The sequence below is a fragment of the Vipera berus genome (assembly GCF_964194415.1).
Source record: "Vipera berus genome assembly, chromosome: 2".
Taxonomy (NCBI): domain Eukaryota; kingdom Metazoa; phylum Chordata; class Lepidosauria; order Squamata; family Viperidae; genus Vipera; species Vipera berus.
Window position 1 is genome coordinate 182,035,282 of NC_138203.1, and position 22,313 is coordinate 182,057,594.

At 39.2% G+C, this 22,313-nt stretch overlaps 2 protein-coding genes across 5 annotated transcripts in view; both read left to right on the plus strand.

The window, feature by feature from the left end:
- Nucleotides 1–1,752: 1,752 nt before the first annotated feature.
- Nucleotides 1,753–14,176, plus strand: LOC308662878 (C-type lectin domain family 17, member A-like; the record flags this gene model as incomplete). The annotated part of the gene is made up of 6 exons (XM_081319021.1): nt 1,753–1,807; nt 4,888–4,956; nt 6,314–6,436; nt 9,986–10,137; nt 11,117–11,226; nt 13,909–14,176. 6 exons carry the CDS (start codon nt 1,753–1,755, stop codon nt 14,036–14,038), a joined length of 639 nt encoding a protein of 212 aa, XP_081175147.1. The 3' UTR covers nt 14,039–14,176.
- A 3,091-nt stretch (nt 14,177–17,267) lies between these two features.
- LOC308661788 (CD209 antigen-like protein A) overlaps nt 17,268–22,313 on the plus strand; it is a 30,094-nt gene continuing 25,048 nt past the window's right edge. For all 4 annotated transcript variants that reach the window (XR_014025020.1, XM_081316973.1, XM_081316974.1 and 1 more), the window contains exon 1: nt 17,268–17,361. Coding sequence is in view for 3 of the 4 variants with exons in the window: in XM_081316973.1 (XP_081173099.1) it covers nt 17,286–17,361 (76 nt within the window). In the remaining variant the exon portion in view is untranslated. The remainder of the gene's footprint in view (nt 17,362–22,313) is intronic.

Sequence of the window (22,313 nt, forward strand, 5' to 3'; positions counted from 1 at the left end):
GCACTTGGGATTCGACCCGCCAAACTGCCAACCTTCTGATCAACAAGCTCAGCGTCCTAACCCACTGAGCCACCGTGTCCCTTCCTTTCTAGATTACAGACTTTTAAATAATTGCTTCTTGAATACTTGTAAGCACATACTTGTACCAATAGTGATAGTACTGAATTATCTTGTCCCTTGGTGACTTCTCTTTCAATTGCCTTAAATTTTTCCAAGCATCAAGGTGTTCTCCAGTGAAGTTTTAGCTTCGAGTGCTTCCAGCAAGCAATTGGGTTTTACTTTGTCTAGCATTAAATTAATTTGTTTTTGCAGTTCAAGCTGTTTTCAACCATATTTTCCAGTATAATTCAAAGGCATCAATTTTCAGGTTTTCTAAAGGCCTAACTTTTATAGCTCTATGTCACAACTTGACAATATGTACCTTTATTTTTAGTGTGATGCCTCCCTGCGGTTTCTATTTTGTCTGTTTTTAAATAATTTTTCACATGTAGCAGATCTCGCTACAGTCATACTGATAGAGAGAGGGAGAGAGAGGGAGGGAGAGAGAAAGAGAAGGAGAGGGAGGGAGAGAGGGGGAGGGAAAGAGAGAGGAAGGGAGAGAGAAAGGGAGAGGGAGAGAGAGATTGATCATCTTTTACATCAGAAGGTTCCAGGTCTTTTTCCAACAGAAGTCTTTCATTATTCTTCCTTCAAAATTAAGCTTCATTGTTATGAAAATAAATAAGTCATATTTATTTGTCCTCTCATGGCACCCAAAACCTGCTGTCTGAAATGGCTACTTTAGGCTGTCCTGTGAAATGACCAGCTTTGACACTTCATCTTACAAAGCAGGACATGATAAATATGCTTAGATGATGAGTCATTAATTTTTGCACTGATCCACTTTCAAAAGAATACTGCTAGAAAAGGCTTATGCAACAATGCAATGCAATAATTTCTTTTGGAAACAAGAAAGTAGAAATTTCTTGCCAATCATTCAGAACAAGAAATTTAACAATGGAGGAAGAACTTCAGACACCTAGAAGAAGAGGTACGGAGGGCAAGAAAATACCCATCCCTAATAAGAGATTAATTATTTTTTGTTTAGCCTCTATTGGAACTAATTCTCACATAATTAATAAGATAGAAAAGATGAAGGCCATTTATGCTGATGTCATGGGAAATACAATATTTTGGTAACTGATTCTGAGCCAATTGATGGAGAAAAAAATTAACGTACCACTTCCATAGTCAGACCTGTCTTTCTTCCTTAAAAACAATTTTCATTTTATTTTGAGAAGTGAGTAATATTTAATTTAGCTTTTCTTAGAATCACAGAATGGGAAATTTGTATTTTGTAATCTTTGTGGGTACAATCATTAAATGCTAATATCTATACATTTTTTTTAAAAAAGCTGTACATTTGGGGAAGGGAAATTTATTTCTTGTTTGGAATGTTTCTAATTTGGTGGCTACCTAGATGGCATTTCAATCCAAGTAAGATAAAATTGTATAAAATCTACATAGCTTATAGATACTAAAGTTAACTGTAGCTCATGGTCAACTTTTGAACAAACCAAGTAATTTTATCTAAACAAACACTTTAATCTTTAGAACAGACCTAATTTTTAGTGGCCATGGCTACCTTTTTCCTATCTTTCCTTTTGCTCAGCTTTCTCTATTACTAATTCTCATCTTTTTCCAATTGATTATTTCATAGATCGTCATATTGTTTGGTTCATGAATAGGAAGTATATTATATTATGGGCCACGATGGGCATTGCCTTTGTGCTACTCCTAGCCCTTTTCTCCCAGAGCCTCAGAAATGGTAAGTTTGATTAGAAAGAAGCAATTTTCCATTAGAATACATTATCCACTTTGCATAACCTAGACAGTTATTAAAACATAAAGCTCAATACAGACTGTGGAAGCTATTGCCAGACAAGAAAAAGAAACAGTCTCTGAGAGTGTATAAACACACACAAAACTGCATAGCTTGGTACATAAAGTCAAGATCATGGCTTTCTCATTCTGACTATTAATGGGAAAAATATACATGAATATACATAAATCTGATTGCTGTATGATTTGCACTCCAATAGTTAGACAGTCCTGTAGTTGCATCAAAATTACATATTAATTTTGTCTGTTTATTCAGTATACCAAATCCTTACTGATCTGAATTGCAAATTGAAGCCAAAATATGAGAGTTTCTTATGCAATCTTGTCCCAATTGTTTCTTTTAAGTAAAATATTTTCTTTATTTCCCAAAACTGTCTAAGGTGCTGAATGCACATTTCCAAAGACAGATGGTTCAAAAACCCATCTGCTGTGACCTCTGTTATGAAAGATCTTTAAGGTAGAAGGCTGAAAAAAACACCCTTTTTCTCATTAAAAAAAGCTCAGGCATATTCTGTTTGTTTTGTTATTTACTCATTTGAAAGCTCCTTCTCAAAATCTTAGTTCTGTAGAAACCTACCTTTCTGCTGGAAAAAAATTGTTGAAGAATGTGGAGTAATCAGTGATGGATGTCTATGGAGATTCTTGGTCATCTAGGTCATAGTTATCCAAAAGATGCTTTTTCACGGGTCAACTGGACTTTCTTGTTTTTCTTTGAAGACATTTTGCTTCTCATCCAAGAAGCTTCTTCAGTTCTTCAGAGCTGAAGAAACTTCTTGGATGAGAAGCGAAATGTCTACAAAGAAAAACTAAGTCCAGTGTGCCTCGTGAAAAAGCACCTTTGGGATAATCAGTGATGGCTCATTCATTTCATGTTAAGCTCATTTTTATGACTAAATTTGAGTACCCCTTGCTAGAAGTGTGCAAAGTGGAGAAAAGGTTTGATATTCAAACTAATAGTTTTTCCTTCTGTCTAGAGTCAGAAATCTCCAAAGATATCAACAAGCAGAACAGACAATTATCATTATTAAATAATAGTAAGTCCTTCTCTTATACTTCTTAAACAAATTGTTTGACCCAATTCTCTTTTTCCTTTTTGTTGTGAAGAGTCCTGTAGTATTAGATACTACATCTGAAAAATATGTATATAAATAAAGTTATCAGCATGGATCTTGAAAAAAAACGTTGAATCACCGAAAGAATTGGAAGATGGAGACCTTTTATCTGCAGGGATTAGCGGTCCACAATTATATAATTCAGCTGACGGGTGCCCCTCTTTTATTGATTACCATATAATTTGGAATATAGAAAGTTAGGAGTGGTTGCTCCATGTATAATCTCAATCAAAGGAATCATAATCTGCATTGACCAGCATTTCTATCATTTTCTAATTCTGTGAATTAGAGTTACAGGAAAATGAAGGGGAACTAGACAAAAAACCGCAAGTGCTTGCATATTGGAGTGACCTAGGCCATTCCCCCACTTATGACTTGTGACATTTTCTAGAGCCACCCAGACATTGTGGTGTCAATATTCCAGTAACAAATCAGATTCCCTGCTGCCTCAGTGATAGTGACTAACTCTATATGCACCAGTGAAGATCTTGTCTAATACTGAACTACTCATTGGGAGGCTCCTCATTTAAATCTTGCTTCATTCCTGAAAGGATGAAGGACAGAATCATTAGACAGCCTTTCTCAGAAAGCCCTAATGTGGAAACGAATAACATGTTGAGTTGTTAGACATGACAAGTGGCATTTCCCTGTGATGAGCATGAAAACACTATTGTGTACCATTGTTTATTAGTGGACATAGTCATGAGCTTAGGTTCAATTTTTTTATTAAGTTTCAACAAAGGACAAAGGACAAAAACAAAAAGGAGTTTAGGAAAAATGAGGTTAAAGAAAAAGCAAAATCAGGCCTGCAAAAGAAAAAAAAAGAATAAAAGGGAGGGGAAAAAAGAAGAAAAGAGGGAAAAAGGGAAAAAGAAGGAAGAATTTCAAATTTTGTTTGGTACAGATACAGCTATAAATACATTAAATTCTTATTCAAAAATTGAAAATCCCAAAATTAATTGTTCATTTCATTCAATTTCTAGCAAGAAGTCCAATAGTTTGTTTCCAAGTAGAAACCAAGTTAGACAAAGTATTTTCTTTAATTAAACTAGTCACTTTCACCATCTCAGCCAATTCCATTAGCTTCATTATCCACTCTTCCACTCTAGGAATTTGTAAATCCTTTTATCTCTTTGCAAAAGTCTTGCTGGGCAATTATTAGCATTCTTAGACAGGGAAACCAACTGACTAGTGGTATGAAGTTGTAATTTAAAACATCTCAAAGTTAGCAAGTTAAAGACAACTATATTAGGGTAATAGAGAAAAATTTGAAAGGAGAGAATGTCTTCAAATGTGTACAGTACTTGGTGTTTTCATAACAATCTGTTTTGAGATTCATTACAAATGATGGACCAGAATATTCCAGTAAGTGAAGACAGACTTTCTCAGTCAAGGGCCTCAGATATGTTTTGGAGGAAAAATCTTAAAATTCAGAGGGATTATGACTGAGAACTCCAGGAATCGTTGGAAGTTGTGAGCAATGTTTTGTAATTACAGGTTTTTTTTTATTCTGGGATAAAAACCAGTCTTTTCTAGTCCCTTGGCCACTGCTGCATTTTCCATACTTGCTTTCAAACTTCAAGTTATGTGTTAAGATTGTAATATTTTAAATAGGGCTTCTAGTATTTCATCAGCTTCTGCAGCTTTGTTTTAGCAGTAGTCTCTAAACCCTGTTTAATCTTATTTCCCAGAAAGTTTGGCTTTAGTTTTCTTCATGCACCTTACAAGATAGTTCAGGACATGCAATTTTGTTGTAAAATGTACAAGTAACTCTAGGTTAAATAGAGTGGCAGGCTTAGCTATTTGAAAGGATGTTATGAACTGTTATAATGAAATTCATTGTTGATTAGAATGGCATCTTCTACTTACTTGTAATAACAAAATTGAATTTCAGATTCTGGAAAATTGGGTGAAATTGCTAATGATATCAAACAAGTGGGTGGAGAGTTAAGCACTTTCAAAGGTAAGGGATATAATTCTTAGTTACACTCTCAAATTATGCATAGTATTTGCATGTTATTCCTGAGCATCTACTTAAGGGGTTTCACATGCTGACATCTCTGCCAGATGTGTGCAGACTTTTAATCAAAATCAGGGACCTCCTAAGAGATCTGTAACTTTGTCTTTGGGCATTAATATGTTATTACTCTAAAATTGCTATTTTTTGTTCTTTTTGTTGTTTCTGATGGTCTAAACCTCATGCTTACCATTCAGAGTCACAACTGGCAAGATGGGCAACTATCAAATGAATGAATGAATGAATGAATGAATGAATGAATGAATGAATGAATACCCCCTCAACTCTTTCAACCATGTCATTGTAATATAAAAATCTCCAGGGGCCAGGACAGAATCCTGTGGCTTTGCATTCAATTCTTCCTTCTAAACTGAGATAGAGCCATTAGCAAGCACTCTTTAAATATAGCCATTCAGCCAACTAATTTGTTAGGTACAAAACTATTTAGCCTTCAGAAAGTATCACTAACATCCTTAATTCAGATCAGAAGTATACAAGCAGCCACTATTCTTTCAAGCACCTTGAACAGTTAGAACAATTAACCAGTGGAACAACCTGCCTCCAGAAGTGGTGAATGCTCCAACACTGGAAGTTTTTAAGAAGAGACTGGCCAGCCACTTGTCTGAAATGGTATAGGGTTTCCTGCCTGAGCAGGGGGTTGGACTAGATGATCTCCAAGGTCCCTTCCAACTACTTCTTCTTCTTCTTCTTCTTCTTCTTCTTCTTCTTCTTCTTCTTCTTCTTCTTATTATTATTATTATTATTATTAATTATTATTATTATTATTATTATTATTATTATTATTATTATTATTATTATTATACTAATATTAATATTAATATTAATGTACATTGCAAGAATTAACTTTTTTTCTTAGTTTATTCATCAGTTTCATCATTCATTATTTGTCTTTAGCATTTTAGCTTTCTTTATTATTTGATTGTTGTATATTATTTTTATGTGATTCCAGGAAATTGATGGAATTCCTGGAATCATGTAAAATTAATAAAGCTTGTAACAGATGCATTAAATAAGATCAACTGTCGTGTGTATGTATTGGTACAGACCCCTGAACTAATGAAAACAATATTATGGGATAGTGCTACCTGTAGGCATCTGGCTGACCACTGTGAGAACAGAATACTGGACTAGATGGAGATTTAATCTGTTCCAAGAAATTACTCTTTTTAACAAAGGGGTATATATCAGCAAAACATAAGATTATGTGGAAGAAGGGTTTTCTAGGCTAGGGTATCACTGTTACATTTATTTGCTAAGTCTGGGAGTCTTCTCTGTTTCTTAGCTGGTTTGGCAAACAACTCGAGTTTGAGTTCTGTGCTGGAAACACTGGCAGAGCTCAAAAGAGAAAATGCTAGAATTGCCGAAGATGTGATGCAGATCCTGGACGCAGTACGTAACTTCACGGGTGAGTAGTTCATAGCCACAGAATAGGGTTGTGGACTGCTGCCAGCCCTTTAAGATAAACCAAGACAGGAAACAGGTTCTATGAAAATGACTGGAACTCTGCTTTATATTATTTATATTTATTTATTTTAATCCCATTTATATCCCGCCCTTCTCCGAAGACTCAGGGCGGCTTACAAGCTTAGCAGTAGCCTTCATTCTATGTATATGCCTGCTTATTAGGGCTTTCACACACACACCCCAAGCGGCATTATTATAGCAAGAGGATCTTTGAAATGTAAGCTGCCCAGAGTCATTGACTGAGATGGACAGCTATAAAAATGTGAATGAATGAATGAATGAATGAATGAATGAATGAATGTCTTGAAAGCTTGGCTGGTTTTTTTTTCTTCCCTCCCTCTTAAACCCCGGAGAGTTAAGGAAAAGTCAGTTTGAGATATTTTTATTGTTTTCTTCATTTCCTGGGCTTAAAAATGTTTTTGTTAATGCCACAGCAGTTTCTGCAAGGTAATCTCTGTGGATACAGCTGTGATTGTATTGCATTTCCATCTCTCTTCTTTTCTTCCAGTTTGATAAAAAGAAATACCAGCCCTTTCATTTAACCATTTCACATTTTATTAATATAGGATGTGGATATAACGATGGCTACCACCTGATTTGCTTTAAAGAAATTAGTCAGATTAATAGAAGGAAGATTTTGTAGTCTTTAAGAACTAAATGGAAATCCCAGGCTATGTTTTCCAGTGACTCTCCCAGAGCTGATGATGAGAGCTGCACAGTGTGCAAAGCTCAGCTAAGGAAGTCTCTGTCCACACAGATGATGATGCTGTTGGTGCTGCAAAATGTGCCCCGGTGCCTTCTTTTGGGCCACTTGTTTGATCTTTTTCATACTGCTTTTATGAATGAGATGCCACCAGATATACTGTATCTTATTCAGAAAGTCTGTCCCTTAAAATGTCTGTCTGTCTGTCTGTCTGTCTGTCTGTCTGTCTGTCTGTCTGTCTGTCTGTCTGTCTATCTGTCTGTCTATCTGTCTATCTGTCTATCTATCTATCTATCTATCTATCTATCTATCTATCTATCTATCTATCTATCTATCTATCTATCTATCTATCTATCTATCTATCTATCTGTGGTTGTAAGTCGAGGACTACCTTCATATTTCTCTACAGTATTCCATATGTACAATATATTTCTTTATTGTTCACATCTATATTTCTTTACTACTAATTTCGATATGTCACTATAGTGATTCTCTATAGATGCAGACTACTTCTGTATAGAGTTCAGTCACTTTTATTCTTTGTTTGGGTTTCTTTTTCTATTTTGGTTCCATCATAGCCTTTACTTTTCTTTCAACAGCCTGAAGGTGCAGCTCTTGTACTTTTTTTGCATGCTTGTAAAGCTGAGCCTTACTCTTTTCCTCTTTGGAGTGTATGTGCTCCAGTCAAGAAGAAACACTTTCTCTCTTCCGGGCTAAAAGAGCACTCACCTCACGCCAAGTCTCACTTCATTTTCCCAGCTGCTGCCCCCTTTTCCATGGCCTCTTCTTCAGCAGGATTTTGGCTTTTCCTGCTGAGTGTTTGACTTCTGTTTGTTCACTGTGACACCTGTGGCCACAGAGCTCCAAGGCACATATCCTCCTCCCCTCTACATCAAAGATATGAAAATATGGCTGTTTTCTAGTCTAAACATTTGGCTGATTGTGTGAGAAAGCAGAATAATAATAATCTTTTCAGACTTGTCTAGGAAAAACCAAAGTGTGGTCAAAACCCATACCTGTTTTGCCTGGGCAAGCCCACAATAGCTTTGGCCAAGAAAAGTAGGGGCAAAATCTTGAGTGACTTGTGAATGGTGACTAAAGCCGTTGATTGATCTATCTATCTATCTATCTATCTATCTATCTATCTATCTATCTATCTATCTATCTATCTATCTATCTATCTATCTATCTATTTCATCCTAATTACAGTAGCAGATGTTTTCTGATAGGTGATGACTTCAACACAATATGTAGTAATACAATTTCCAAATCCTTTCAACCATCTGCATATACTACTACGAAATTCAGTATTTTTATCCATCATTTTCACTTTCAAAATTGAGAGGTTTTTGATGGAGAACAGAGAAAAGTTAAAGATACATATCCCCTAGTAGTGCTGAGGAAAGTAAGGCTGTGCCAAGAAGGAATGGCATATCTTTTAGTAAATGGTATTTTTATTTCTTGCTCAATCCTAACTCCAGTGAACTGTCATGAGTCCTTTTATGAATTCATTCATTAAGTTCTTCTTCCATTTTAGGCAATAAGGATCATATACCATTGCCTTATTGCAAATCTATAGAAAGGTACAGAGGTTGCTATGCATGTATTACCTTGCATTACAACTAGCCCTCGATTTACAACAATTCATTTTGTGACCATTCGAAATTACAATGGCAGTGAAAAAAGTGACTTATGTTCATTTTTCATACTTATGACCATTACAGTATCCCCATTGTCACCTGATTTACATTCGGACACTTGGCAACTGGTTCATATTTATGATGGTTGCAGTGTCCCCAGGATCATGTGATCCCCTTTTGCGACCTTCTGACAAGCAAAGTCAATGGGGAAGCCGGATTCACTTAACAACCGTGTTACTAATTTGACAACTGCAGTGATTCACTTAACAACTGTGGCAAGAAGGGTCATAAAATGGGGCAAAATTCACTTAACAACTCCCTTGCTTAGCAACAGAAATTTTGGGCTCAGTTGTGGTCATAAATCGAGGATTACCTGTATAGACACAAATATAGTGTGCATTGTAGCCATGAAATACTAAGTTAGCATCTTCTGTGAGTTTTATTCATGCCATTTCAAAAGAGGAGACATGAAATTTATTTATTTTATTTATTTTTATTTTAATTCCATTTATATCCCGCCCTTCTCCGAAGACTCAGGGCGGCTTACAAGCTTAGCAGTAGCCTTCATTCTATGTATATGCCTGCTTATTAGGGCTTTCACACACACCCCAAGCGGCATTATTACAAAGTCAGCTTATTGCCCCCAACAATCTGGGTCCTCATTTTACCTACCTCGGAAGGATGGAAGGCTGAGTCAACCTTGAGCCTGGTGGGACTCGAACCTGCACTAATTGCAGGCAGCTGGTCTTACTTAAGGAGGCATTAGCCCACTGCTCCACCAAGGCTCTTGCTAGCAGCATAAGGAAACTTTCAAACTTATCATAGAGAAGCCGCGTATAAAAACTATTTCACATGTTCCAGTTTTCTAGTTTGATTTTTAACTTCACAATAACAAAATGTTGAGATAGGGATCAAGCCAAAGAATTCCTTTCTGAGACACAGTGAATAAAATTCCACCAAAGAAACTAACACACAGGCCTCCCGTCTTACAAGATGGAAACTCTTCTGCTCCCCAACCTCTACTGCCAGGTTGGCCAGGGATAATTGGGCCTGTAATCTAACACATTGAGAGGGCTATGGAGTTCTACAAAGCAACCCAGTTCTCTCTAATTCTCCCCCGCTCCCTGCCCTTTTTGGACTATTTCAGAGGTATTCTGTACAACCTGTCCAGCTCACTGGCTGCACTTTCAAAACAGCTGCTACTTCTTCTCCTTCGAAAGCAAACCCTGGAAGATAGCTGAGCAGGCTTGTGAAAATGAAGATGCTCACCTGGTTATTTTGAACCATGGGATAGAACAGGTACATACTGATTCTGCTTTTATCAAGACAAGGGAATGTTTTTGAGTTCCCAAAGGTGACATTTGAGAAATATAATTTCATATGTACAGAACTCTGGCTGTAAACCTTATCAGAGATGCCCTGTTCTTGTTTAAATACTGAAAGTAGCTTTCATTTCAGATTCAATTCAGCTTATGTAATATTTTCCATGATTGCTTTGTTAAGCCTTTTTAATGTAGCTTTTCAGTTCTCATAAGCAACCCTGTAAAAGGGGAGTGAGAATTTTTTAAATTTTTTTCCGGGGGAATCCACTATGATTTTTCTATCTAGCCTGAGGACCACAGGGGGGGGTATGATTAATGATGTTCTGCTATTACCAGAGTGGGTGGAGCTGAAATGTTTGGCTTTTTTGTATGTGCTTTGGGGAATGGGGAAAAAATATGGGTAAAATTGATGCTTTAAGTCTTGCAGAGCTTAAAACACACTTTTTCTACCTTAATTTTCCTTCCTTCCCCAAAACACAAAAATAGCCTGGTGAAGCTTTAGCAGGGCTACTCAGATATTTTGGGGCCATAAGTGGTATGCTGGGGGATCCTGTAGCCCACAATCATCGGGTTCTCTGTCCTGGATCTCAAAGAGCAAAACCAAGCGAAATGCTATAAAATAGCAAAACTGCTAAAACCTTAAGATCAGAAGGAGCTGAGTTCAAAACCTTGAATTGCATATTTAAAAACACGTGGAATAAACATTCTTTTATTGCCTGTCTAAATGGTCCCACTGGTAGAACAGAGGATGATAGGCAGTGGAATTCCTAACTGGGTGCTGCTACAGGTGTTATAAATTTTACAGATGCTAAATGTAATGACTTGTTGATCAAGTGTATCCTCTTTATGCCCTGATTATGTTTATCCTATCATAAATGAAAATTTCTAGTACATGATGAACATATTCCTACTTTTTATGGACAAAGCCATAACCTTTTCTCTTCTCTTTCTGGTAGAACTTTTTGGTAAAAAATATGGACAAGGAGCAGGTGTTTTGGATAGGCTTGAGTGATGCTGACAGGGAAAACCAATGGATCTGGGTGGATAATACAACTTTATCTTTGTCGTAAGTAAATTTAATTATAATCCACTTAGTAGGGAAGTCATTTAAGGGTTTGCATAGATAATAACTCTTGGAAATTGAGATTTGTAGATCCCAGAATACTGTAGAAGTACCTCCTTAATATGCAGCAAGCCATAAAGGATCATGAAAAAAAATAGTGCAACTGTCCATTTGGGCATCCTGTAGCAACAAATGACATGATTCCTTATATCTTACACTGTAAAGAGTATCTGGACAGAATGAGCAAAATCAAATGAATGAGAAGAAACATTTGTCTATTATCCATATATGTAACATCATCCTCCAACTGACACTGAAAATATACAATATTTCTGTACTAACAATTTATAGCATCAGCCAGTCATCACTGTGACTATACATTAGTGATATACTGCCAGGTGGTGACCAGATGATACATAAATAGGCATGGATTTGAACAAAATTAGAAAGGCTTTTTCTTGCAAAAAATCTTTACAAAATGGAAATTAATATCACCTTTAAATGATTACATGTGTAGTAAATTCATGATATTTTCTTGGAATAGTTCATCCTATTTGGAAGGTCTGTTTAAATTCCACATATATTTGTTTTGCTCTGTATATTGCATTTCCAGAACTTGTGTAGCTCAGTAGTTAAACCCATTGGACTAGAAACTGGGAGAGTGCGAGTTCTAGTCCTGCTTTAGACATGCAGCCAACTGTATTACTTTGCAAATGAAGGCAAGTATACATGTCCCAAGATAATGTTGCAGGATCCAATATGAGTCGATCACTGGGACCAGAGATTTAGTCTTCCAAGCTTTCAGATTCGTGCTCGACCCCATTCTCAAGGAACTTCTCTCTTTATGTGCTGTGCTAGTGCATACTATTTATGTAGTGCGTGGTTGTGTGTGGCTTTTAGTTGTTAATTGGAGTGTTGATGGTTGGCTATTAAGTTGCTGGTTGTTGTTTCCTTGTGCTGGTGTGCCCTTGGCTCTTAAGTAACTTGTGTGTTGGTGGTAAATTAGCACTCCTATTGATTGACATGGGGTATATTTCCCAGGCTTCAAACATTTCCCTGGCTATTTTTGTTTCTGCTCAGTCAACAATCTTAGTAGCTGTGAAATTGAATGTATATTCTTGTTCGTTGCAATGTGAGGCTACCAATGAGTTTGGGGCTTCTCGTCTAACACTCACCCCATGTTTTGCAATTGGGTGGTTAGCTTCCTCCCTGTCTGTCCTGCATAATCACAGGGGCAATCCATGCAGGAAATCTGGTAAATTACATTACAAGTTTCTCCCACCTCTAAGCAATCTTTGTAATACATGATTTGCCATTGTATGGTAGTCTCTGGGTGGTGAGCGATGCCCATTTGCAGATCTTAGAAGCTGTGTTCTAGTGCTTCCAAAATGTTTTTGATGTATGACAGGGCAAGCCATATAGTTGGACTTGTACCTTCCTACCCACCCCTTAACTCCCCTGTATGTTGCCAAGGAATCTTATAATAAATGCTTGTGGGTACGTATTCTGCCTGAATTGTTCACGTAGATACTTGCTCTCCAGTTGTTTTGCTTGCTGGGTACTACAGAGGGTTTGAGCCAGTCACTCTCTCAGCTCCAGGAGGAAGGCAAACCACAGTACTTCTGAGAATCTTGCCAAGAAAAGTACATGGATTTGTCCAGGCGATCATCAAAAGTCAAAATGGACTTGAAGGCACCCACCTCCCAAAACTCTCCTATTCCACTGCATTTTCGTAAACATTTTAGTATATATTATGTCTTTTCTGAGCCTTCTAAACCCTCTGAAGGCCAAATGGAAAAGGAAAAATTTAAAAGGGACTGCCCTGCCTATTTAGACCAACACAGGTATTCGTTTTCGAGCTATTCTGTTTAGGTGTATCCTATTTAAAAATAGATTATTTTTATTCAAGATTTAAGGACTAATGTTTACAAAAAAGGGAAGAAGTTATTACCCATGAGTTTAACATGAAACTCATTTGTAAGCATATCTTTCACTTTATAGAGAAAAACCTACTCAACAATGATACATTCTTGAGAAAAAAAACTGTCCTGATGTCAGCATTTTTTTGGGATACTGATGTCAAGGATTTTTTTTTTTGCAGAAGGAAGCATGTTTTGTTTTTTATCTTCTTTTCTTCTTTTCATTTCCTCCTCAAACTTCTTGGAGCCTAAGTTAGATACACTGTACAAATTAATAATCTTGACATAACAGCAGTTCCTCTTTGTTTTCTCCCCTCTTTGCCTTTTTGAGAACTTTCTGTAAGTTTGGGATTTGACTCTTTGTCATGTGGATTTACAGAAATAGGAAGCGCTTTCAGGCAAAGAGATATATTTCTCCCTCACTGGTATTTTTAGAAACTGAAGATTTCTAATGCAATTGGTGGGCAGGACATTCATGACAAAATATAGAGTCCTGTTTGCATTCAAATGAATGGATGAAAAAGTATCTCCCATTTTTCAACCTGGATAAAATTGAGGTTCTAAGGGGGAATGAAGAAATGGGAAATTCTGTATATTGTAGTTGTAGCCCATCTGGAGACTCTTGGGTTGACTTCCCTACATATCCTGGTTGATGTGGAGCAATCGGGACTCTGCACACAATTCCAAATGTAGTTTACACAATGACGTATGATACTTGCTGATTGTTTTCCTGTTACTGACAATAACCTTTTGCTGCCACCATTAGCTTTTGGGGGAAAGGTGAACCCAATAACGCTGGCTCGGGTGAAGACTGTGCTACCCTGCGCTCCTCTGGGAAATGGAATGATGTCGCCTGCTCTGGAAAAGAACATTGGATCTGTGAAAAGAAATGCTAGCCATGGTCCTCTCTGCAGCAGCCTTTGCAAGCTTGAAAGAACCACTGGTATTATATTAGCCTGGAGGGCTCCAGAATCATGTTCATATGACCTTTTCAAAAAGGCTTAAAGCTGAGGACTTTGCAGAAGCAGAGGCCTTCTTCCTCCTTCCCTAGCTTGTGTGTGCTCTCATTTTGAATATTGACTGCATCTTTTGCATTTCTCTTGGGATTCACAAACATACTGAGTCATAGAGAAATAACTGTGTGCAAACAGGTCTTCCTTTCTTCCAAGCAAGGGAGCAACTGCTGCGTGCTGGAACTGCACCTGTGGTCATGCTTGCTATTGTATCCCAAGGGAGTTGGGTGTGCTGCTTGTGCATGATTGCTCTGATATTTGCTGCTTAATGTGAAAAGTCAGAATATGTTTTTATGCTATTATGATTGTGTGTGTGTGTGTGTGTGTGTGTGTGTGTATCTAAGACTTCCTTCTTCCACATATATATGTGGAAAACATATACACAGAAAAACCTCACTCAATGAATACTATTTTTAATCAGTATTTATCCTCAATAGTTGCAAACCAAATATCTTGGCATCAGGTATTCCCAAACAAGTTTCCCAGGCAATTCTCTCCTCTCAATTACTTTTTGTTTTACTCAGAAAATATGTGTAAGTTTATAAACCAATAAACCAATTAAAGTAGAGAATTCATGTTGGTGAAAGATCATTAATGAATGAATGACAGATTTTATCTCAGGAAGGAATGATTAAACATCTGACCAAATACACTGTTTGGAAATCACACTTAATTTTTATTAAAATATAAATGTTATGTTAACTATATTAACCAATGTAAATTTAGTTTGTCACAATTCAGCCAGACAGCTCTTTTTATTCATTTATTCAATTTCTGTTACATGTGCCTGTAGCTATCACCATTTATTACAGCATTTTGCACCAGCTGAAATGTTTGAATGCTCTTCAAGCAAAACACCATGTATAGCATTCGCAGTAATCCAAGTGAGAGGTTACAAGGGCAGAAGTGATGGTGAGCAAGCCCCCCCAATCCAGGAATGGGTGCAACTGGGGCATTACTGGAAGGTGCTCAGAGGCTCTCCCAGCCACAGCTGCCTCCTGCTATAAGTCTAGGAGGACCCCCAGATTGTGTACTGTGTTTATCTGGGATAGTGCCACCTTACCCAGAATTAGAGATGGAAAAAACCTGTCTTTGGAGCGTCCAAATACCCACAACTGTTCCATCTTACTAGGGTTGAGTAGGAGCCCAGTTTGCCCCAACCAGACATGAACACTCTAGACACTGAGGTAGGATGCCCACAGCATCCCTCAAGGAGCCTGGAGTAGAGATAGAAAGCTGTTATGTGTGGATCATCTCATCCAATGGCCTCATGTAGATATTAAATAGGAGAGCACAGAGAACCAAACTCTGAGGTACCTCACAATGTAGAGACCATGGCCTGGATCTCTCCTTGCCTATCAGCACCAACTGGAATTGATCCTGAAGGAAGGAGGAGAACCAGCACAACACAGTGCTACTCACCCCAATTCCCAGAGCTGGCTTAGGCTACTGAAAGTCAAGAAAACCAGGATGGATGCAGTATCTCCATTCTGCTCCCACCAGACATCATCCATAGTGTGATCAGTGTTGTGTTAGACCCAGATCCTGGCCTGAACCCCAACTGAAAAAGGTCTAAATAATCAGCTTCATCCAGGATTCTTTGCAGCTGCCACACTCTCTCCACAAGCTTCCCTAAGAAGAGAAGATTATAAACTCTGGAAAAACTGTCCAGCTTGGTTGGGTTGAGCAATGGTACTTGGAAGGGGTGCACCACCACCTCTTTAAGAGCTGGTGGGGCCACACTATCTTTCAAGAAGAAAGTAACTGCCATCCAGATCCAATCCTGTGTCCCCTCTAGCACAATTTTAATAAACCAGAAAGGGCATGGATCTAATACACAAGTGGCTGAAGTAGCATCTAAGAAGGCCTTGTCCACTTCTTCAGGTTCCATGGGCTCAAACTCTTCCCATATCATCTTGCAGAATATAGCCTCCACTACCTCCACAGATTCTGCTTTAAAGCTGGAGTCCAAAGTAGAGCAAATGTGAGTCGCTTTGTCTGCCAGATGTGCAGCATATTCCTCAAAGCAACCCTTTAGGTGAACTTCAGCATTACTCCCTCCAAGGAGGAACCAAGTCATCTCAAACAAGGCCACTGGGCGGCTATCAGCAGATGCAACAAGGGCAAAGAAATAGAGATACAATGTTCCACTGCCCACTCTTGTTGAACAGTACATAGGGAGAAGGATAATAGGGGAGCAGTTCTGGCTTACTTGGGTGGACTGGCTCCAATAATTAGAGATTGGTGTGTGTTTTCTGGCAGGCATTTGAGAGTGGGAATCTCTCTCTTACAGCACACACATATTTAATCACATTTATGTCCTATGTTTAAGAATTCAAGCTTCCTGTCTGATTCCTATTTTATGCTCAAAAATGGGTTGGGCAAATGGGTTGGGCCTCCCCACAAATCTTATAGCCAAATAAGGATTTGTATCTGGATCTATCTCACCATTCTCCATACTAGTTCTGTGGTACATTTGATGGAAGCAGTCCTCGATCTTTTCTATCCTCTGATATGACTGTACAATATCTGTTACAGTCAGTGGTGGGATTCAGCTGGTTTGTACCACTTTGGCAGAATTTTTTTGTTGCCCAGGCCCAGAATGGCCTTCCAGAAGCAGCATCTACACAGAGAACTGGTTGTTCACATATTTGAATCCCACCACTGGTTACAGTCAGTGTATGCAATTTAATAATCCAATTTCATCATTCAAAAGCTACAATTGTTCTGTCTAGATTAATGTCTAAATTATAGTTCACATATTGTGCTAAGCTAAAAAATGATTTGTTTGTTTTTCAATTAGCATGCTGCCTAAACTAGCTACCGTGGTTTGTAAACTCTGGATTATGATTTACCATCTTTTGGGGCATTACTGCAGGTTAACTTTTGTGAAAACAGCAAAACTTCCAAATTAATAAGAAGCATCTTGTCAACGATACCAAATATTCAAACTTCTGACAGTATTTGCATAGCGGTACTCAAAATAGCTTTGCTGAAGTGAAATAACTGGAAGTAAGGGTTAGTGAACCCTGGTGAAGCTTTGACAACTATAATATACCAATAGAATACTTAATGCACCTAGAAGATTTGGAGACAGGTTTCTTCATTAGGATTCACACAGCCAGGAGGAATGGATGCAAAGAATCAACATGCAAAAAGGCCACCTGCTCAACTGCCAAATCGCAGGATAGCCTCACAGCCAACAGGTAGGACCAACCCTGGCCCTGATAGGACTGGAATGGAAGGCTAGAGGTAGTGCATTCCTACCACAAGTGGGATGCCAGATCAGCCTTCTCCAGATGCAAGGACCAATCCCTAGGACTCTCATGGCCATGCTGTTTGGGAGATCCGGAGAGTGAAATAGTTGCATCTTGTAAAAGTGGTGAGACTGGTGAAATCTGATGAGGACTGTTTGCACTAGAATGCATACTAAAATAAAAGGTCCTGTAGTGCACCAGAATAAAAGTAACATCTTGTGGCAGTTCAAAAATGAAAATATGTTCCATATCATGATCCCTTTGACAGGTTTTCCTAATCCCCTTTTAAGAATGGGATAATCCTAAAGAGGACTATGAGACAGGATATACAATTTTGCAGGAAAAAAAAAACTAAAGTTGGTTGTCTATAGTCATCTCAAAATATTTTGCAACATGATTGCAAAATGTTGCCACATGCTGTATGATCTGATTCAATTTTTGCCCATTAGTTTGTGTAGCATGTTAAGCAACGTATTTATTTATTATATTTTTATCCTGCCTATTACTTTGTAGGTAACTTAAGGCAACAAACATACTTAATATTCCTTCATCCTCTTATTTTCCCCATAACAATAACCCTCTGAGGTGGGTTGGGCGGAGAGAGAATGATTGACCCAAAGTCACCCAGTCGGCTTTGTTGCTGAAAGCAGAACTGCAACTCACTGTCTCCACTTTCTAGGCCAGTAGCTTTACCACTACACCACACTGACGCTCGTATGTGGTCCCAGTCTATATATATATTTATTATTTGGATAGATAAACTGATTTTCTATCCTTTGAGCTTCAGAAGAAAGTTGCTCAGTTGCCTTTTCTAATAGAGGAAATGTCCATCCTGCTTTCAAGAAGCAAAATAACTACCGGTAACTAATCCTTCTCTTCACTTTTTGCTCTGATGTGCTTTTACTGGAGATGACTTTTCTTTCCTAAAAGGACAGTTGTGTAATGTTACGTGAGCACAGTGTGAAATGTCACTGGACCTAGTACTGAAAATGGTTAGTTATACGTGTCTTAAAAGCATGTTTCAATTTCCCTCTGACAACTGTGTCACACCTGCTTGGTATTGATATTGTTTCAGTCACAGATACAGAATCCCCAACCAGCATGACTTCTTTCTCAAGCTTCCCACTATCAGATGGGTGGCTATGAATTCAGGATGGTGCACTAGCTATTTTAGTAACAGTTATAACCCTGACAGGTTTTTCTTAAGTATTTGCTCTGTTGCTTGGAAAAACCACAATATTATGCAAGAAGAGGCACTCCATGGCCTTAAAAAGGCAGAATGCCCCATAACCACTTTATCTCACTCTTTCATTTCTTAACCCAAGGAACTCAGTGTTAACAGCTCATTAATGATCATTTGCAAAGAGGAAGAACTTGGTTTACCATAGGAAGCACTGCTTGAACTGAATAAGGGGAATACTTGACATATTGCAGAACTAAGCAAAATATCTGTGAAAGTTCCAAATTGCGCTTTCATTTCTTATCTGATGATGAAGTAGTTTATCTCCTTCCTTCTCCAAAGAAATTATTATTTTTTCATCCACTAAGACATCTCTATTTCAGGTACGTGATCATGATCTCTAGCTCTTGCTTTTATCACTAAAATGTGTAGTTCCTTCCTTCGTGTAAGATGAACACCAGTCAAAGGATTATGTCAATATGGATTTGAAACAAGACCCTAATTTTCCTTAAATGTAACTTTCAGAAAAGCTTCTAAGAGTATAAGGATTGCATTGATGCAAATGCTATATTGCAAAGGGGTTACATGCTCCCTCCAATTTTCCAAATGGTCAGCTGTCCCGAGGTCATCACTTACTAAGCTTTGCAAAGAGAAAATACTGGGGATCCAAGGCACTTACCATTTTTATTTTCTATTGTTCTGGTATTACTGAGATTTTTACTTATGTTGTTTATTGTTTTTATCTCTTATTTATGACTCTTGAGTTTTTAGTGGATGTTTAACTTCATGACCTATTGTATGCAAGCCACCAAGTGTCTTTCTGAATTGTGATGGGGAAAGTATGTGAAATAAATGAAGGCTTATTTACAAACAGCTATGCACAAAGAGGAGACAGGACACAAAGCAGATCTACAGTCTTGCCCCAAATCCCTGAAATCCTACACTAAAATTTTAGGAGAGAAATCTGAGCAAAAGCCAAGCAAAGTGAGCAGCAGCAGCACCCCCACGCCCTCCACAATAGAGCATGGCTGGTTTGTCCATTGATAGCATTCGAATTATAGGTTGCATTCCCACTATAGGTGGAGTGAGTGCCATTGTAGAGTTCTGAGAGTTGACAGTATTATTAAAAAAGAAAGAAATGAGCTGTACAATGCAGAATGCTGGAATGGCCAGCCACCATGAAACACTTTTCTAATATCTAATGATAAATAGCATAATTGAGAGATAGAATCAAGAGTTAGAAAACTTAAACTTAATTGATAGAAAATTCAGATTGTAGGATTTGAAATGTTTTTATCAAAGGAAAATATTTGTTTTGTTGTTTGTTTATCTTTTGATACAAGTACCTTAATATATCTGGGGGAAAAAGTTGGTACCTAGCTACTGCGTTCATGTTCCATTCAATGCTGGACAGATTTGCAATCTTCTTTTTATGGGGGAACAAGCACATTCTTAAAATGTTCCTGTCAACGCTGCTAACATCGAATGTTATTGCTTGACAAGAGATGAAGGAGTAGCTATTTCATATGTTAAACTTGTGTGTTGCTTTAAGGCTTGTGTATTGTTTTAGTTTAAAATTGGTGGGAGGGAAGAGTAGGAATGCATTTTGAAGGCCATTTGTCTCTCTAAAGAAGATAAGACTTTGGCTTCTAAGGGAAGGGAAACTGATTCTTTAAATTAATTGGAGAATATGATTAATGACAAAATTAGAAAGGTGGAGAATTGTGTTTAATTATATTGTGCAAGGGGCGGAGATTTCAGATTCCACCTTCCTTCGAGCAGGCATTTGCCGGTGTATTAGGCTAATAAAGGACTTTTAAGGTAAACAATGCCTCAGAGTCACTTGAAAAGCCCATACGTCGGAAACTTGACATCAAGCTGGAATCCACACTACTTTTTAAACTAATTAGGGAATCCCAACCTCCCATTGCTGTCTCCAAGCTTCGGAGGCAGTCTGGCAAAGAGTTGGGGAAGATCCCATAATGGAAGGAGTAAAATTGCCAGAAGCCAGCTCCCCGGCACCAGCAGCCACCCCAGTGGGGGAAGGGCCAGCTAAGAAGCCGGCAAGGAAAGAGTTTCAGCAATCCTCCCAGCTGGGAGCTGGACCCAAACAACCAGGAGAGTGGATTAAGCCCAGCAGAGACTCCAAGAGCCTCGGAGCAGCCAGGCCAGCTGAGATTGAATACTCAGGTGAGTGGAAAATCCTGTCTGCAGATCAGACTGCTTGCCAGATCCAGGAGTCCCCTGCTAAGCCCTCCAGATCCATAGAGACAGAGGACCCCAGCCTGGGGCCTCTGCAGCAATGGGAGTTTAGGGAGCCCCCACAAGTGGAAGGCCAACAACCTCTGAGCTTGCCCCAGCTAATAGAAGCCTTGCAACAGCTGGGGGTGGTGCAGAAGCCTGGAGATCAGGAGCTGGTGGGAGGACAACAGCAAGGGTGGCAGCAGCAGGACCCAGATGTGCAACCCCTGAACGTACAGCAGGGCCAGAGGGGCCAGCAGCAGGGGGGGGGCCTGGCAGCCATTAAATCAGCAACCAGAGTGGGGCCAGCAGCCACTGGAGACACAACAGCAGTGGGGGCCTTGGCAGCCAGTAAATCAACAACCAGGAGGGGGCCAACAGCAGTGGGACCCCCAGCAACAGTTGATCCAACAACCAAGGGGGGGACAGCAGCAATGGGGGCCCCAGCAGTCGTTGAACCAACAACTAGGGTGGGGACAGCAGCAATGGGGGCCCCAGCAAGCAATGATGAGCCCACCCTTCAGAACAACCTTTGATGGGGACCCAGAGAAACGGATTTTTTTCCTCAACCAAGTACGCTCTCACTTGAATCGCTGGGGTCACTCTTACCTGGACCTGGGTGTGATGGTCGATGTGATTGCATCCAACCTAGAGGGAGAAGCATCTGAATGGTTGAACAATTTATATAACAAGCAGGCCCTGAATTGGAGGACCCCCACCTTTTCCTCCTGGGGCTGAGGGAAAGATTTGAGGACCCATCCATTGCCCTCAAAGCAGAAGAACAAATCCATAAGATAAAGCAAGCTGGCCGGCCTGCCCTAGAGTATGTGCAGGATGGCAAAAGATGGCAGGAAGGATAGAGAGATGGCCTGAGCAATCAATGATTCATCTTTTTAGAGAAGGGTTAGACAACCACCTCTCTCAGGCATGTATCTATCGAGCTGTACCCGACCAGCTGCATGAATGGTACCAGGCAGCGGTGAAATTAGATGTCCAGCTCGCCCGCTATAAAAAGCCTCCCCCACCTAAAACTGCACCCAAACCAGGATCCAGATGGCTACCACCACCCCGAAAACCCCCAACGTCTGCTACTGCCGAAAGACCTAGACCACCTACAGGTCCACCAATCAAGTGCTTTCGATGTGGACAGCAGGGACATCGAGCAGCGAACTGCCCAGTTCCTTACCCGCAACAGCAGAGTAGACCAGATCCAACAATGAGGAAGAAACCCGCACAGCAGCCATTGAGAGAAAAGTCCAACTGGGCCACCCAGGAGCCCGTTACCCAGGTTAGGCCCCCCACCCAGGAGGACACTGGCCCACCGACCGGGCCCACCCCCACTTTACCTGGTTTTGACAGCAACGATGAAGGGGAGAACGACCCGATGGTGAGTCGACCCATCCTACCTTTTTTATTGCCTGCTAAACTCATAATCCTTAAGTCAGGGGCACAAGTAGACCTGAAAGTGCTACTTGATACC